Source organism: Salvia miltiorrhiza, chromosome 1, assembly GCF_028751815.1.
Source record: "Salvia miltiorrhiza cultivar Shanhuang (shh) chromosome 1, IMPLAD_Smil_shh, whole genome shotgun sequence".
In the NCBI taxonomy this organism is placed as follows: Eukaryota; Viridiplantae; Streptophyta; class Magnoliopsida; order Lamiales; family Lamiaceae; genus Salvia; species Salvia miltiorrhiza.
The window spans coordinates 76,085,368-76,103,529 of record NC_080387.1 but is presented as its reverse complement, the minus strand read 5'-3'; the positions used below and the strand labels follow the sequence as shown (position 1 = coordinate 76,103,529).

Genomic DNA, 18,162 nt, shown 5'->3' with positions numbered 1-18,162 from the left:
ACGCTTTCTTAACTGAAACTGATTAATTGCAAAGTGAAACTCTATCTTGACAACGTGTTAATCATAAAGGTTATTTCTTAAGTTTAATTTTTCGCTACTAGTGTTATTAGTCTAACTTATATATCTTCGGATAATTAGTAAGATTCATAACACTCCTCTGTTTACAAAATCAAGACTGAAGCCTTACGTGGATATCAGTTAAAGCTTCGAATTTAACTGAAATCAAAATACTGAAGTTACTCCAGTATCAGTCTACAACCTTCGTTTAACTGAAGTTCTCTTTAACTGCTCACTTCAATCAAACTCCTTCAGTATCAGTTGATACTATCTCAGTTATCTAAAAAAGTTTTTCGAAAAATAGCTTACAGGTGTATTCCCCCCCCCCATACACCTGTTTAGTGACCCTCTGGGACCCAACAATATTTTTTTATTGAATATTAATTGTCAATCTATATATACAAAAGTTTTAGTTAGTCTTTAAGAAGAAAAAGTTCTCTAAGTTGGTAATGGTCCACAAAAAAAAAAAGTGACTCTATTTGAAAAAAATTCTATCTAACATATATTTTGCTAACTTGGATTGAAATTGTTATGATTCGTTAAATTGAAATTGTTGGTAAACGATGATTTAATGGTTTTAAGTTTTTTTAACTACTCGTGCATTTCTTACATTTGGATTATTAGAAATTAGTGACAATCGTGTGTGGATGTATAGACAATTTATTTGTAATGAAGACTTAAAGGTTTTATAGATTTTGTCGTTACTCAACCAACATTAATGGATGGAGATAAAGTTAGATATCCATACAGGAGGTGTGATAACATAAAATTTCACACCAGTGACATTGCCCAATATCACATTGCAATGAATGGATTCATGATTGATTATAAAATTTGGAGGTTTCATGATGATTTGAGATGCCCATGACCGAATATCATCATTTTGATGATAATGATGATGATATTGAAGATGATCAGAATACTTACCACGATATGGTGATGGACATTGTTGCTTTGCAATTTAATATGCAAAGGTTTTCAAGAGCCGCCTAATCCTAAAGCACAACATATTTATAATATGTTGAATGCTGCGGATAAGGAGTTGTGACCTGATTGCAAAACTCATTCACGGTTATCTCTTGTGGCTCGTCTAATGTGTTTGAAGGCAGAGAGGAACATGTTTGAGAGATATTTTGGCAAATGGCTAGAATCGATAAAAGCAATCCTTCCAGAATAAACGGTTAGTTATAGCAGAGTCATAAGCTAGATTCGGTACTTCTCCTGAAGAAAGCAAGAAAATACGTGGAAGCGATATATGTTAATTAGCCTGAGAGTTCAGAGGAAGACCCAAGGGTGGATAATATTCATAGTTCGGCTAATAAGTCGGCGCCTAGGGAGTGTGGAGCCCAAATCCCTACTTAGAATATCTAGTATGTGTGTAAAGTTAGAAATAGATAGTTGGTTGCAAGAAGTGTAAGTTAATTTTTGTAATTTTGTTAGCTGACCAAAGACATTGATAGTATAGACGTCATAATATTCTGTGACTTAGTACATATTGTGATGTTATGCTAGCCTATTAGAACATCATATTATGTATTGACGATGCATACAAAAGTCCTTTCAAGGTAATTTTGCACTTAGATGCATAATTATACGCATATAATAACTATATTGGTATTTTTGTAAAAATAAAATAAAATAACTAAGTTACTTATGATATTACTAAGTAACGACCGATTTTTAAGCCATAACTTCCAAAAATCGAAATTATCACCTTAAGACCAACAGAAATATTCTTTAAACATGATTTTGTAGTATACTCTACTCACGCTATAAGAATACAAATTAGGATTTTCATTGACGGCACCATATTTTCTTATTATTTATTGAGTTCGTTGATTTCATATTGAAGGTTAAATACAAGAAAGAAAGTGAAGCAGTAGTTTAAAGTTACATGTATCGTCAAACTACGATCAGGTGGACTTTCTTATAAAAAATCAAAGTTTAAATTACGTTATAGTTAAATAAAATATAACTAAGAATATATGAACTATTATCATTGCCTATCAGCTTTGAAATTTATGTATGATAGTTATATGGAACCTATAGTTATTCCAATCGAATTCGAATCCTATGTTCATCCAAATGCTAGACAAGATTAGTGTACATGAGGGATCGTGAGCCGATTTAGCATATCGACCGATCTGTAACCGTAGAATGTGGCCACATTCTCGGCACATAGTTATCATTGCAGATATGGTAGAATACAATAAAATATAGTCTAATAAGATGAACTTTGGTACAAGTAAAATGACTAATGGGTACAACCTTTTTACTAAAACTTACGTACACTATGAGAAAAGGCGTGATGATTTACAGCTTTAGTGTGCATGTAAGTAGCTTTGGCTCATACCACTAATTATTTTACATGGGATCTGTATATTAATCTGCAGGTTAAGCAGGATGATGATGTGATATCGAACGATTCTTTTGTTGTGTTTGAATGTAAATATCGAAACGCATGTCCTAAGCATGCCTCCCAAGTCAGCTCTTCCGCTTGTTTTATATAGAAATTACAATAGGACTGCTCCATTGTGATCATCTTATGTAATTTATACGTTGTAGTTCATTAAGATCCTTTCAAGTTTATCAAAAGTGACTCTTTTGTATGGGTTTGAGTTTCATTTTGATTTAGAGCAAACATTCGATCCACTTTAACAAATTAACCCTTTTTCTTTATTCCCGCTCTTTAATTCCCCTACTTGGTCATGATTTCCCGGATTAGCTATTCTTAGTTTAAGCTCGGTCGTGATAATATATATGCATATGATATCTTCAGGCTTATCGTAGTACCAATAAAAGGACTTTGCTCAGCACTTTACCATTATCATCCTCAACTCAACCTGCACATTTATAAATACGTATAAGGTTGAATACAAACGCACTTAGTGAATATATGCTAAAACGTGTATGTACATACTTGAATGATTAAAATTTGTCATGCCATCTGTGTAGGGCTGAGTACGAACACATTCAGTGAACCTATGCCAAAACGCATATGTACATACTTGAATAATTATAATTTTGTCATGTCATCTCAACAACAATGCAATGATTTTATCTAAAAGAGCTCGTGCTTACTAAAATCCCCTCTGAAACTAAAGTTTGTCTGATCAGACTAAGCTATGTTATATTCTATCATCTCTGCTGTGATAACTGAATGCCAAGAAGATGGCCACCTTCTGTGATCATAGACCGGTCCATACGCTAAACTGACTTATGGTCTCTGGTGTACACTAATCATGTCTAACATCTAGATAGACTATGATCTAAATTCGATTACTACAAAATTGACAAAGCCAATGTAGATAGATATCATGCGTAATCTTCAAATATTTATGACAAGACAATATTTGAAAGATTTTAAGTTCAAAAGTTTTTGAAAAGAAAATAATTGGAAAACATAACAATTATCTTTATTTACTATGTAGACAAGCCTACATGATCATAGCATGTCGATAAAAATATTTTTATATTTTTTCTTCACCTCCTTCTTCCCGTTCGACCTCCAGTATAATTTAACTAACTCGATAAATATTGAGAAAAATATTTTGCTTTGTATGAAAATTTTAACTTGTTATCTTTTAAAGCAAATAAATGAAATTCAAATAATCGAGCTAAATAACATTTTTATTTAATTTAAGGGAGATGATTTCTATTGTAAGTTTGGTATAATCTAGGTGTGTTATACCATTTAATCTGAATTTTCAATTGATTCCAATGGATTAACTTGACTGGAATTTAAAAATGTGATAGTTATAACTCTTGCGCTAATCATAACTCTACTCACGTTAATTAATAAATTTTAATTAATTGAAATAATTCACACCCTTCTTAAATGTAAACGTAGGTCTTGGATAATTTTCTTGATTACTTAAAATCACTTGATTCCTTCTAGTTAATTGATCAATTAATTGACCATCCCAAATAACTAGGCCTACTATATTATAAATAACTAGGCCCAATAAGTAATAAATTAGATTTTCTGCAAGCCCAAATTAAATTAATTATTCAGCCCAACCATGAAAGAATAAGAGCCTGTACAGATTAGGGATGACAATCTATCCACGGGTAACGGATATCCGTGAAAACCCGAACCTGTTAGGGTGGATTTGGATACCATTTAATATTCACGGATAGTTTCGTGGTTATAATTCATTATCCATTTAGTTCGTGGGTATGAGTTTGGATACTTACTATCCATACCCGTGAAACTCATTTACCCACGAAAAATACCTGTCAATTATTCATCAATTACCCGTGAATTACCCGTCAAATATCTACAAAAAATTCTATAAAATATAAGGTTTGAATATATATTTTGAGATTGTGGGCTAGCATATTACTCCCGCCAAGATTATGTAAAAATTACTATATCGGGCGTCCGCCAAGATTATGTCACTTTCCTTTTAAGGCAATGGTCCCACCATCCTCTTTAATATTTTATCCTTACTAACACTCTTTGGACCTGTTTGATATGGGTTTATAGGTAGGATAAATTAAATTAATACAGGTTAGTGTGATGTTTGATATCATGTTCTATTAATGTGGTCAACTCCTACTTAATCCCACTTCTATATGCTATTTTGTGGGAATAACCCATACTAATAATCCGGCCTCCCCCCTCGGATAACTTTAATACTGCGAAGTTGGATAAAAATTCTGCTACCATTCCTCACGCATATCGATGCAAATGCCCAAGTAATGGTGGACACACATGATATTTTTAAAATTATATGAGGATAGTTTTGGTATTAGATAATATAATCCAACATAATCCTATGGATATCAAACACAATATAGGATTAAGTAGCCATGATATCAAACACCCATGAAATAATATAAATCCACACTAATCCACACTAATTTCTCAAGATAATTTTAATCCTAATCAATCCTAAACTGCAAATCAAACGGCCCCTTTATTTACAAAAATCTCACATCAAATTCAATCTCAACCACACATCTCATAAAGTAGTGGGACCCTTTCTCCACTACATCAAAATCATCACCAATTTTATTAAATCTTGTACCCAAGCAATTTTACATAATCTTGGCCGATGGAGGGAGTATATCTTAAAATAGGCCCAGACAGAAACTGAACTAAGGCCCAAACTCTAATAGTCTAATTTAAATTCGAATTTTGTTGAGCAATTATAGAATTTTGTTGAATTTTATATTTTAATTGATGAATTTGAATTTAAACATTGTTCTTTGTGAATTTCAACATGTGGATTTGAACTATGTTATTTGTGTTGAATTTTTTTTTCTATTAAATTTATTGTAAATTTATATTTAAATTTTATTTTGTGGGTATCCGGTGGATAGTAGGTGGCGGGTATCCGGCGGATAGTGGGTATTCGGCGGATAGCGGGTGACGGATACCCGCCGCCCGCCGGATAGCGGGTTCGTGGATACCCGACGGGTAGCGGGTATCCGCGGGTAGCGGGTTTCGATACCATTTGATATCCATGGATAGTTTCGTAGTTAAAAACTACTATTCATTTAGTTCGTGGATATGAGTATGGATAGTCACTATCCGTACTCGTCGTATCCGATTGCCATCCCTAATACAGATTTTAGCTTGGGAAAATATTTCAGATCCAACATAAATTTATAAAGAGTAATTCTGTAGGCCCATAACAAATGGGTGATTCTATTCATAGCCCTCCTTTTACTCTTCATAGCCATTATCTAAAATAATAATAAAAAAATTTATAATATATTTTACTCTCTATTTAAATATGAGACTATAAAGAATAAAATGGGGCATGAATAGAATCACCCAAACAATTAATTAATTAACCCATTAACAATACCTCAAAATAGATTAACCCATTAACAATTACCAAATAATTCAGCTTTTAATCTATATATAATATAAAACACCAGTTTTCTTCCCGCCAATTTAATGACATTTTTGCAATTATAATGTCAATTAAGGACAAAAGTTTAGAAATTAAAAGAGAGTGGGGTGAGAGGAGAGAGAAAAGTAGAAATGTGAGATAAGTTACGTTTCATCTACTATCATTTTTTCCCACATTTTCTCTCTCCTCATTTTCTTATACATTCACCCATTTTTTCTCAATTCCAAAATTTTCTCTCTTCTAACCTATTTTTCATATTTAGACGATTTTCTAAAAATCTTTAAATTTAATTTATGAAAATATATTCAACATGTATCTTAAATTAAATATCATGATAAGATTTTTAATTTGATATAAAAATCATTAAATGTGAATTTGAAATAAATAAGTTATTATAATTTAAAATTTTAAAGTGATTATATTTCTCTCTCCTCTTTCTTTTTCTATATTCTTTCATTTTTTCCCCCTCTCCTTATTCACTCCACGTTATTATATTATCTATATATTAATCTCTCTCCACAAAATTTATCATGTTCTCTTCTCTTTTGATTATAATTATTTTAATTTAATGCAATTAAGGAGAAGGAAATTTAAATATGAATTTGTAAAAAAATAGTTATTTATCTTAAAATTAGAATTTAAATTGTAATATAGATTTATTTAATAATATGTACAAATTATTTATTTTTTTGTATAAACATATTTGTTGTTATATTTTATTTTTATATTATTCGTATTTTTTCTATTTTTATAATTATTTTTGGGCTATTTAAATATGAACTTTTAATAATAATGCAGTTCGTACTTTTAAGAGCCCAAAATTATTATATGACGCCTATTAATATTGTTATTGATAGTTTTAGTGTTATTTGCTCAAAATGAGATTCACTTAAATCATATGCTTTATAATCAGTAAATTTAATTATTATACAATACTCATCAAATTTAATACTTATACTCCTACTCATTAAGTTGATAAATTATCAAATACTAGTATTTAAATTAACAGAATTTTTTTGTTATTAAGAAACTTACTTTTCAGGAGTAAGTGGCGTGGTTTACACCAATTAAGTATATTTTCTTTACTGAAAATGAAAAACGAGTCTATTGGAGTGAGACGTCTCAAAAAGGAAAACGAACATATTAGAATGGGACGGAGGGAATAATATATTTATATAAATTTAAATTTTATAAATAAATAAATATATCGTGGCCCGTGCATCGCATGGGAGGATGTACTAGTTACTCCATAACATAACATAAGAGTTTTTTTCTCCTGTGTGTATTTCCTTTTCCTGACGCGCGCGCTCTCCGTCTGCCGCCTCTCTCCCCTCTTTCTTCTCCGGCGAGCTTTGTCGGTTCTCGCCGCCTCCGGCGCGTACCGTGGTGTTCTCCCCTTCCGTCCTTCCTACTTCTTCCCCTAATTTTATATCCTTCACCCTACCTGAACCTCGCCTTCGTCACGCCACTAGGTACGTTTCTCATCTCTCTATAACTCTCTGTTCTCTCTCTCGATCTATCTCCCTCTCTCTGTCTCGTTCGCCGCGTAGTGCTGCTGCCCTCTTTCGTATTTTCTTCTTCTTCTCTCTCTCTCAACCCCTTCCACCAAAGCTCTAACGAAGCCCCTCACTCCTCAGAACTCACCCCTTCGCCTGATCCCCTCACCTGAATCAACCCGTAAGTAATGTAGGGAAAAGAAAGGAGAGAAATACAAACAGGAAAACAAAAATAAACGAAGCCGGCTTCTTCATCCTACCTTCTCTTCCATTCTAGTTTCAATCTTCTCTGTCAATAAGAAAAGAGCTAATTCGAACAATTTCCTTCTTATATAACCTTCGAACTCCTCTTTTGTTGCATAATTCTTTCTGTTTTATTTTCTAATATTTTTTTCAGTACTAAAAAACCCTTGCACATCAATCTGCAGTTTCATCCGATTCTCATTTAGCTCACTCAGGCGACAGAAGCAGCGCTAGTATTATAGATTTAGAAGATATAAGGTAAATATGTTATGATAAGTCTCAATCCATTGATAATCTTATTTTTTTGATAAAATAAATAGTAATTATATTGTTTCATGCCCGCGTGGCGCGTGTGATAATGAACCAACAAACACATCGTCTTGAAGAAGGCGAAGAGGAGGGATACCTAATAGTCAAATTTCTATCTTGTGTTAAAAAGATTTTATTTAATTTATCTTATTGTTTAACATTTTGTGAATTCTGCTTTGTCCTCGGCTGATTCTGTTTGAGATAGAGAGATAAATTGTGGCCGAAGATGGAGATAGGTTTTTGTAGAACATCACTCAATCTTTGATCTGAACTATGCTCTTTATTTCTTGTTTTTTATTTTTGTTTCTTTTTCTAATCACTGAAAATACCCCCGAAATCTTTTTCAAAACCTGGGCTGACGCTGAAAATAGATACTATTAAATCGCAAACACAGTTTTTGCACCTTAAACTAACAAATATTGTGAATTTGAGTTTCATGATTCATCTTAAAAAGTATCATTATAACACCAAACCAGGAAAAAAAAAAAACGAAAGAGTTGATGCAGCTCGGTTTTGGTTAGGCATTACGATGGATTAAGATATTGTATTGTCTCACGCCAGTTTGGTTGAACCAAATGAGCACCCCTCATTAAAGTTTATAATTTCAGATTGAATCCTTCAGCTGCATTATATTGGAAGAGCCAAGGATCGATTTAACTTGGAATGGATGTGAAAGATGTGCTGGGCAATAATGACATTGATGATGTCCGTTGGCTCTGTTCTTTAACCGACTCTGAACTTGTAAGCTTAGTCTCTTTTTATGAAAAATTTCTTTGTTCAGAAACATTTTATTCGCGCTAGAATTTTATTGTATTAATATGGGTGTTACAAATGATGTTGTTTTCTTGCAATAGGATCTGTTAATTGGCTTAAAGAATTTGGTAAAGATGCGAGCTGATAAAATTGGCCAAGAAGCTTTGGCAAGGAAGTTCGACTTGCGTATGCTGCGGACCTTCAGTATGTTCTTGCTTATCATGCTTCATTGCTGTGAAATCCTGATATACTATGTACTATAATTTTCATCTTATTGTTTTGGAATTAGAAAATGTTTGGCCTAACATCAAATTTGAAATTTTGTTCTATGTTGTATTCAAAAGTCTAATTTGTTCGGTAATGTGTTTTGTAGTTATGGGTAAAAGTGTGTACTGCTTCCATGCAGCAAAAGTGATACTGTGGTTGGGTTATGGGAGCATTGCATAAGACTAATGAGTTAGTAATATAATATCCAAATTTTATGTTACTTGTTTCTCTTGTTGACTGATAAATATTATAGTTGGAAACTTTTGCAAAATCTGACTAATTTTGGGTAGGAAATTTTGTGGGAAAACCAAAAGAGGTTGTTGCTTTTGAAAACAAGACTCCAACTGCTATATAATACTCCCTCCGTCCCAATAGTAGTGTCCCATAGCTTTTGGGCACGGAGATTAAAAAATGTGTAAAAAGTAGATAAAGTGGGTTGATGGAAATTATTTAAATATTAGGTATAGAGAGAATATATTGCCAAAAAGGGAATGAGACATTTGTATTGGGACGTCCCAAAAAGGAAAGTGAGACATTACTATTGGGACGGAGGGAGTAATATAATGCGAAGGAAAAAGGTGCTTCCAGCTAACTATATGAAAGCATGAGCTGGCCCTCAATACCAAGTTCAAGACTTGCAGTGTTTTAGGATCTCCCTTATGTGGCTTTATGTCATTTTGAGTAGGCAAAAGGATTTTCTATCCTTTTAAGTGCCCTTTATTCTCTTTGCGTGTATCTGCGGTAGCTTTTGGTGCCTTATTTTTGGCTTTCATGATTAATAGTGTTGCCAACTAGGATATGTTTGTAACAAGGCTTATAGTGACATGATGACTTCAATCGTCCATGGGATGATTTACAATTGGCCTTATCAAGTTATCCAGTGAGCCAAACAAATGACAATGAGATTTTCCTTTTGAATTGATTTATGAGAATGCAATAAAAAGGTGTTAACAACTTTGTTTATTCCTTCTTTCATAATGTGTCATTTCTTGATGTTCGACTGATTTTGATCTATCCGGACAATGGACAACCATCCGTTGTTGTTATACTTATGCGCCTTGGGAATCAGAGAAACAAAAATATTGTTGTAACTTTTGTTAACTTAGTACTTTTGAGAGAGATACAAAAGCGTCCAAATATATCATGAGGCATATTGTATGATCTTAAAAAGTAATCTGATCAATCACTTTATGTGAATGATACAATTTTGTATCTGATGTATAAAGCATGGTTTAACTTTCAAACTTGTTGATTTTTTATACTATATTTTGGAAATGATGGTTAGCAGATGGCTCACATTTTTTTCTATTAAGTATGCACGTATATTTTTTCTCTGCTCGTACTTTTTCTCTTCTCTTTTGGTCACTAATTTGAAATTTCATAGTATTTTTTATTGGTTCAATTTTTTTAATTTTTCTAATCTATTACTAGTTTTGTTCAACATGCTTCCTTAATATGCAGGCTTCATCTTTATGGAACATTTGAAAGGACAGTTAAAAGATGTACCCCTGGCTTCCGGTAATTTGTTTAAGCAAAACATCACTGGTAGTTTCGCGAGAATGACTGTTGAAGATTTATATCCATATATCTCTTCTTATCAGAGGAAGAGAATTATTGACAGGTTAGTGAATCCTTTTTACATGAACGTTGTGAATAATTTCATAGTCCGCTTTGGTGTGATTAAAGTATAATAAGTCTATGCGTACCCTGATACAGCTTAAGAGGTATATGCAAGGTAGTTGGAATCGCAAACCCCTATTTCCTGTAACTATTCGGTTATTGATGTTGGAGCTTATGATCTGTGTGGTGGTCTTTGCTTTAACTGATTATTGAGTCTCTCATTGTATTTTCTTCTTTCTTTCAATTCTTATGATGTGTGGGTTTGCCGGTTGGCTTTAAAACATAACACTCAATCGCACTCTTCATTTTTTGTGGACATCACTGGAACATTAAAATAATTTGAATAAAGGCCAACTATGAAAACCTTCCCTTACTGCTTCAAATAGAATTGCTATTAGGGGTTAGAATTCATGATGTTAGGAATCCTAGAAAGATAAATTTAGGAACTTTTATGGGTGCTATGATGGGTTATCAAGAGTGTATTGAGCTGAGTGCAGGCTCTCAATTAGCCATTTGGTCCTAATGTGCAGCTCACTGAGTGCGTATGACATTATAAATACACGATCTGAAAATAACTCATCTAAGTGATAAAAGCTAGAAGAATTGTATGCAAACATGATCTTAATGATCGTCAAATTAGGTAAAAGAAAATTAGATAATGCTTCATGTCTGTGCAACTTTAAGTTATATGTGATTTATCTATTGAACTTACTGCCATCCGTTTATTTTCTTTGTTTTGGTGATTTGCAATTTCTCTTATTATTAATATTATTATTATGCCTTGTGGAGTCTACCGTATTATTTCTATATCTATCCATTTTTTTTGACACTGAGGGGCTCAATACCTAATTATTATCTGTTACAGGTCTTTCCCGGATATCCCTCCCTCCCAAAAGCAAAAAACTAGTAACTGAAGCTCCAAAGAGACTTGTATTACAATTTCCTCACACTCGACCAGCCGTCAGTTTGAGCTCGTTGGTTGCCTGCTTCTTCTCAATCGTCTTAAATTTAACTATAGGCACTAGAGGAGTACATACACCTCCTTTATGAAGCTCTATGTGATTGAAAAAATTAAAAGATCTGCTATACGTTTTAGTTACATTCATGTACTATATTATTGTGTCGTATATTCTTGTAGTATATAAACATTACTTCCCCCGGCTCAATAAAAGTGGTTTGTATTTTATTTTGGATTGTTCTACTATAATAAATAATAAAAGTTAACCCTTAAATTTTTTTATGCCATATCACTTTTGATCAATTTACATATTTTCTTCGATTCGTGTCTTCAAAATTTTTGTGCCATTTTAGGATAGAGATAGTATTTGATAAACTTCAATTTCTAAGGAAGTATGATTTTTTTTGGAGAGAACACATCAAGTGTTAAATACGTTGTTTTGGGACAAGTTTAGTTTATTTTTGTGAATTTTTATTATTTAATCTCAAAATATACTTTTGAACCTTTTTAGTGGAGGCCACACACTATTCTAGCTCAAATCATGCAGTAAGGAGTACTATGATACATGATTTATATGATTTTGTAAAATCGTGCAATTACATACTTCCTCCGTCCGCGATATCGTTTTCACATTTGTCATTTCGGTTTGTCCGCGATATTATTTTCAATTTCATTTATAAAAGTAGGGTCCACAAACTTCCACTCACAACAATAGTGGAACCCAAACTCCACTCATTACAATATCAACTACTATCTATTACTATTCACCATTTTTCTTAAAACCTGCACCGTCCACAATGTGAAAACGATATCGCGGACGGAAGGAGTTTTTTTTACACTGTTATATATTTTTTGTGATTATTACATGATTTGTGAAAATTGTGTAACCGTGTATGTTACATTGTTTCATACGATTTCTGCAAAATGTGCAACAATCGCAAAATTTTAAAGGTGACATTTGACGATGCGGCGCTAGAGAAAAAGCGGACAAAAGAATCGAGATAGAGGTTGTGAAGAATCGATAGAGAGAGAGAGAGAGAGAGAGGTCGACGAAATGGAGGCAAAAGAAAGGCGTCGGGTGGTGGTGATGGCCGAGACAGAAAGAGAGAGGCAAGGAGAATCGAGAGAGAGAAGCCGACGAAGAGATTTTTTTTTTTGAGGGGAAGGGAGAATTGTATTTTTAACAAAATTATTGAAGATATATTAATATACTTATTTTACACAAAAGAAATAGTATTTCTAATTTATTATCTTTATTGGTATTTTTTTTTACTCCTTCCATTCACAAAAAATAGTTCATTTTTCTCATTTTGGGACGTCCAAAAAAATTAGTCTCTTTCCACTTTTGAAAACTTTCTATCATATGGTGGGCCCTTATCTCCACTCACAATACATTTAATTATCATTATCAATACTATCTTTTTGGTGGGATCCTTTCTCCACTCACAATAAACCCAACAATTTTCATTAAAACCTATACTGTCTCCTTTTAAGACTATTTTTTGTGGACGGAGGGGGTATTATATAAAATGGGTTAGAGCAGTTAATTATCTGTTTTTTGTGTATTTATTAGTAATACCCTTTAGTCCCATTATACAAATGTGGATCTAATTTGATCAATATATTATCGGTATCTCTTCTTTGGAAAAAGAAAATATTATGGGTTATCTCAAAAAATTGGATGGGGTTAATGTTATGAAATCTATTTTGACAGCCCAACTACTTCCACTGTCACAGCCCGCCTTAACTAAGGATAGTTAAGCCGAGTGATTTACGACTAGGGATGGGGTTAAAGAATAAGGGAAAGAAAGGGGCGTCATTTGAAACCGTAAATCTTACTCAACCTAAGAAAAATCGTCGTATTTACTCATTAATACTCTTTTGAACAGTCTATGAAAGACAACATAAAACTTAATTAATATCATTAATCAAGTTATACATCATATGAAACCATTCTCTTAAGACTCAAAGTATGACATAACATACTATAACATCAACAACATCTTGCAGCGGAAAGTAGCTAGACATATGTATGAAGACATATTCTAGACAGGTTAACTATTTATTAACAACCCTGGAGACTCCGCTCATTGCAGCACCATCATCACATCAGCTCAACCTGCACATTTAGAAAACATATGCAGGGCTGAGTACAAAAGCACTCAGTGGGCACGTATGCCTAGGTATAAAAATACATGCTTCAAAACTGTAAATTGTGATGCCATCATAAACAGTACAGCAAGGGAGTTTTTCGCTAAAAAGGCCCAAGCTTACTAAATTCATTTGTGATTCTTAAAGTTCGTCTGATCAGACTAAGTTCTTTTGTAATCTATCATATCTGAAACTGTGTGCCGGAGAGGTGGCCACCTCTCACGGTCACTTGACCGGCCAACCCGCTAGATGACTCACGGTCACTGGTGTACACTAGTCCTGGCAGGATAGCTATCAACTGCTCAGGACCCGAATTCGATTGCATCATTGGCAAAGCCAAAGCAGATAGATATCATACTAAAAGTTAAACATTTTATGGCAAGACAATACTTGAAATAACTTTAACTCAAAGATTTTGTCATGAAATAACTTGCTTGAATGTAACATTTAAACTCATTTGATATATATGAAACTGAAATTAACAGTTAGATCATCTCATGCATTCATTAGTATAAGAGGCCTACGATACGTAGGGGATCTCTATATACGTAGTAAAAGTAATGCCCACCTCGTTGTGTCTCTGTATCAATGAGTAACGTCACTCTCTCCCTCAAGTCGTTACTTCCCAAAAGGACCTTCATCGTTATGAAGAATTGGTGAGAAGTTATAAAAGAAACCTCGATTAATAATCTAATCTCTTTTATGAAACATTAGTATCTCTAATGTTCATCTCTCTTGATTGTTAATCAATATAACAATTATTATCTCTCGTCATTACTCATTAATTATAACATCCTTATGTTATAATTAGCAGCGCTTCAATTAAAAGAAATATTTAACACATCGAAAAGTCCACTTTCTTAGCAGATCTATTCGCTCTCATCTCGTCTAATTAATCGATTAGAAAGTTAAACTTTCCATTAGGCATGTATTTGAGTCACGGGTCAACAAGAATTGACTATGCTCAAATTCTAATTTCACTAAAAATTTCGGCATGACCTATTCATATATAATGTCAGCCACGAGATTTCAACGCGTGAATCTCACTACGTGAACTCGTCTCTCGACTCAAAACTTAACATCTTGACATCTTTTCAACGCAAGCCAAACAATTCAAAATCATCAAAACTCTTTATCAGTAAACTATCATTTATACTCGACACCAATTGTTCGAGTGTCAGATACCAACATTTATGTGCGTTAATCATAACTCTCACAACTCACACCATTTAGTCATATCGTATCATCCATCAAAACAAATATAATCAAGTTGTTTTCTAGAAAGTTTTGCTGTTTTTGTGTCATCTTTAAAAATTCATAACAACCAACTCAATCATCATAAACTATCATACCAATTGATCTCAAAAACTTCATGAAGTGTAGTTCACTCTAAAAATGGTAGTTAACCAAAAAGGTTAAAGGTTTTTGGAGATATTGCTCTTTTAGTGCAGGCTGTCAAAGATTGACAGTTTCTGCCAATTTTGTTTAGGCCATTAGAAACCAAGGCAAACCTTAATAAAATTCCATCAAATTTAATCATCCAAAACTAAAGGTATCCTTGAAGATTTGGTTAAATTTTCACAAGAGAAAACATTCATATGATCTGCCAAATAAACAATGAAACTCATACACTTTTACTGTTGGACAAATATGACAGCAGAACAGGGCATTTTTGAAATAATAAACTGCTCTGTTTCAGAGGTCATAAAAATCGAAATCTTATGTTTTTAGAAAAGTATTGAAGTCTAGTTTCGTTTAAAAAAAACGGTGATGCAAAATCCTTCATGGATTAATAGATATAAACGTTTTTGTGAAGTCTACCAATAGTTGACAGATTCTGTCAAGGATTTTTCAAAATATCTTTAAAATAGCAAACATCATCCAAAAGACATGAAATTTTGCAGAAACGAAATACACATATCATAGATAAACATACTAAAATTTCAGAGCCATCAAGCAATGAAAACTCATCGAAACATAAGCTTGAAACTGCTGTAAAATTTTGACAGAATTCCAGTTTTAATTTCGTTCAACAATTATCATCCATAAATTGTAAATCAATTAGCATGCTCATGTGATATCGTAGAACACATATACGCAATAATATTCATTATGCAACGTCTCAAACTTCACGAATTTAAATAATCATACTCTAAAAATTTATACAATTTTCGTGCTTGGAAAAATACGAATTTAATATATATCGATTCTAGCATACCCCTAAGCACAAATATCAAGTCAAAACGATCAAACAAAAATCGAAAGACAAGCTAATATGTGAAAAACGGGGCTGCCCTCATGGGTTTCATAGCTACGGTTCGTTCCGTTCTTACTCCCTTCATTAAACATGCTCAACATCTACCCAAGAACAACATACTAAAATTTCACGACGATCCGACGTCGTTTCAAAATAAAGTCGAGAATCGACGTTTTTCGACGTCGACGAAAATCGAAAAGAAAACCATCAAAACGTAGGTAGAGATCTTACCTACTTAGATACGTGATCGAAAAGATGATCGGCGCTCGTCTCGGTGCTCAAATCGGAAGTCAAAAGCTCTAAGCTAATGTTTTCGTATATTTTCATATATCGATTCGTAAGACCAAGCTCCCTTATTTATAAGCGAAGAAGACAATTCTAAATTGTCTTGTCTTCCTTAGTCAACAATTACGACTAAGGAATTCACACTTGAGTCAACAATTACGACTAAGTAATTCACACTTGAACTGTCTTACTTAGTATTAGAATATATCAAATATATCCTAATCTAGTCCATAATATCTTTCAGTTTTGGTGGGGTAGCCTTAGATATTTAAGATATTAACCCGTTAGTCGTTAAATATCCCGTTTCGTCTCGTTTTAACGACTAATTACCCACATTCTTCGTTACTCACCCTCTTAACTCCTACTCACTTTCATTACACTCGTAATTCTATATAAATATAGAAAACGCAAGCTCGTTCTCGAAATTCTGATAAACGAGCTCGGTTCGTTTATCGAGAAATCCCGATTTACTATTCACTCGTCGTCCAAAAATAAAAACTTTCATTATTGGACTCGTATCGAAAAATTAAGAATATTTCTCGACGACATGCACGTAAGATTTTGAAAGTCGACAAAAAGACGAAATAGCAGTATTTTACTATTCATCGTCAAAAAGTCAAAAATTTCAAAAACGTCTTAACGGACTCAGATCTCACTTCCGAGTTCACCGTTCTCATTCAAATAATTATCTCGAATTATTCAAATACTCAAACTCAATTACGGATATAAAATCACACATCATCCTCACATCATCAAAAGAACATCTCAACATCTTTAAAATATAACAACAAAACTTCATATAACTCCTCATCTCTATACAAAGTAATCAAACAAGGGATCTTATACCCTACTTACTCAAACTTAAGCAATTAAACACGTCATCAAAAGCCCGGGTATTACATACCTTCCCCCTTAAAATAAATTTCGTCCCGAAATTTGTACCTCTTGTAAATGTATCGGGTACTTCTCTCACATCTTATCCTCAAGCTCTCTTTCCACTTCTTTCTTAACTATCATATCTCCATTGGACCTTATCCAATGCAATCGACTTATTACTCAATTGCCGAATTTTATGATCTAACATCATCTGAGGTCTCTCTTCATAACTCAATTGCCGAAAATATATATCCTCTCAATTGTGACACGTGAAACACGTTATGCACATTTCCAAAGCTAGGTGACAAAACCAACCTATACGCTATTGGACCTATCTTTTGCAATATCTCGTAAGGACTTATAACTCTGGGTCTAAGCTGTCCTTTAACTCCAAATCTATTCATCCCCTTTGAGGGTGAAACCTTCAAGAAAACTTTGTCTCCTATCTCGAAACTTTGTCTCACGTCTTATATGCAAACTCAATTAGTGGCAACACATTCTCCCGATTTACTCCTCTATCAAGGATAGTAGTTCTTATCATATCTTCTATCGTCTGCTATGCTAAAATTCATCCTTGTACCCAACTCTTTCTGTAACTCATCCAAAAACGTGATGTAATTTTTTTTTTTTTTTTTTGAGGTGATCTACACTGGTACTCAATGCAATCTTATAATGTCACGAACATACAATTGTGCTAACTTATCTGGTCCATACGCGATTAGGATCGGTATGAAATGTGCATATTTTGTTAGTCGATCTACAATCACCCAAATTGCTGTATTTCCTCTTTGACTTTTCGGTAAAGCTATCACAAAATCCATCGCTATGTGATCCCATTTCCACTCGGGAATCTCCAACGGTTTTAACTTCCCATAGGGTCGTTGGTGTAATGCTTTCACTTGCTGACAAGCTAAGCATCGCTCTACAAACGAAGCTATGTCTCATTTCATTCCGTCCCACAAAAATCTATTTTTCACAACCTGATACATCTTTGTGCCTCCTGGGTGGGCGGTGTAAGGCGTG

The 18,162-nt window shown here is 33.4% G+C and overlaps 1 protein-coding gene and 1 long non-coding RNA gene across 4 annotated transcripts; one reads left to right on the top strand and one right to left on the bottom strand.

Annotated features, from left to right (window-relative positions):
- Positions 1-7,151: 7,151 nt before the first annotated feature.
- LOC131006320 (uncharacterized) lies at positions 7,152-11,798 on the top strand. 3 transcript variants are annotated; one of them, XM_057933523.1, is made up of 6 exons: positions 7,152-7,396; positions 7,849-7,921; positions 8,581-8,713; positions 8,827-8,929; positions 10,454-10,613; positions 11,478-11,798. In XM_057933523.1, exons 3-6 carry the CDS (start codon positions 8,636-8,638, stop codon positions 11,524-11,526), a joined length of 390 nt encoding a protein of 129 aa, XP_057789506.1. In that variant the 5' UTR covers positions 7,152-7,396; positions 7,849-7,921; positions 8,581-8,635; the 3' UTR covers positions 11,527-11,798. The 3 variants fall into 3 exon arrangements, with proteins under 3 accessions (XP_057789506.1, XP_057789505.1, XP_057789504.1); XM_057933521.1 differs by having other exon boundaries at positions 7,191-7,396; positions 7,818-7,921; XM_057933522.1 differs by lacking the exon at positions 7,849-7,921 and having other exon boundaries at positions 7,184-7,396.
- Positions 11,799-13,367: 1,569 nt separating this feature from the next.
- LOC131006319 (uncharacterized) lies at positions 13,368-16,275 on the bottom strand. Its single transcript, XR_009095454.1, has 3 exons — positions 16,214-16,275; positions 14,290-14,356; positions 13,368-13,689 (listed from the first exon to the last, which is right to left on the bottom strand). It is a non-coding gene; the product is annotated as an uncharacterized LOC131006319 (long non-coding RNA).
- Between the last annotated feature and the right edge of the window lie 1,887 nt (positions 16,276-18,162).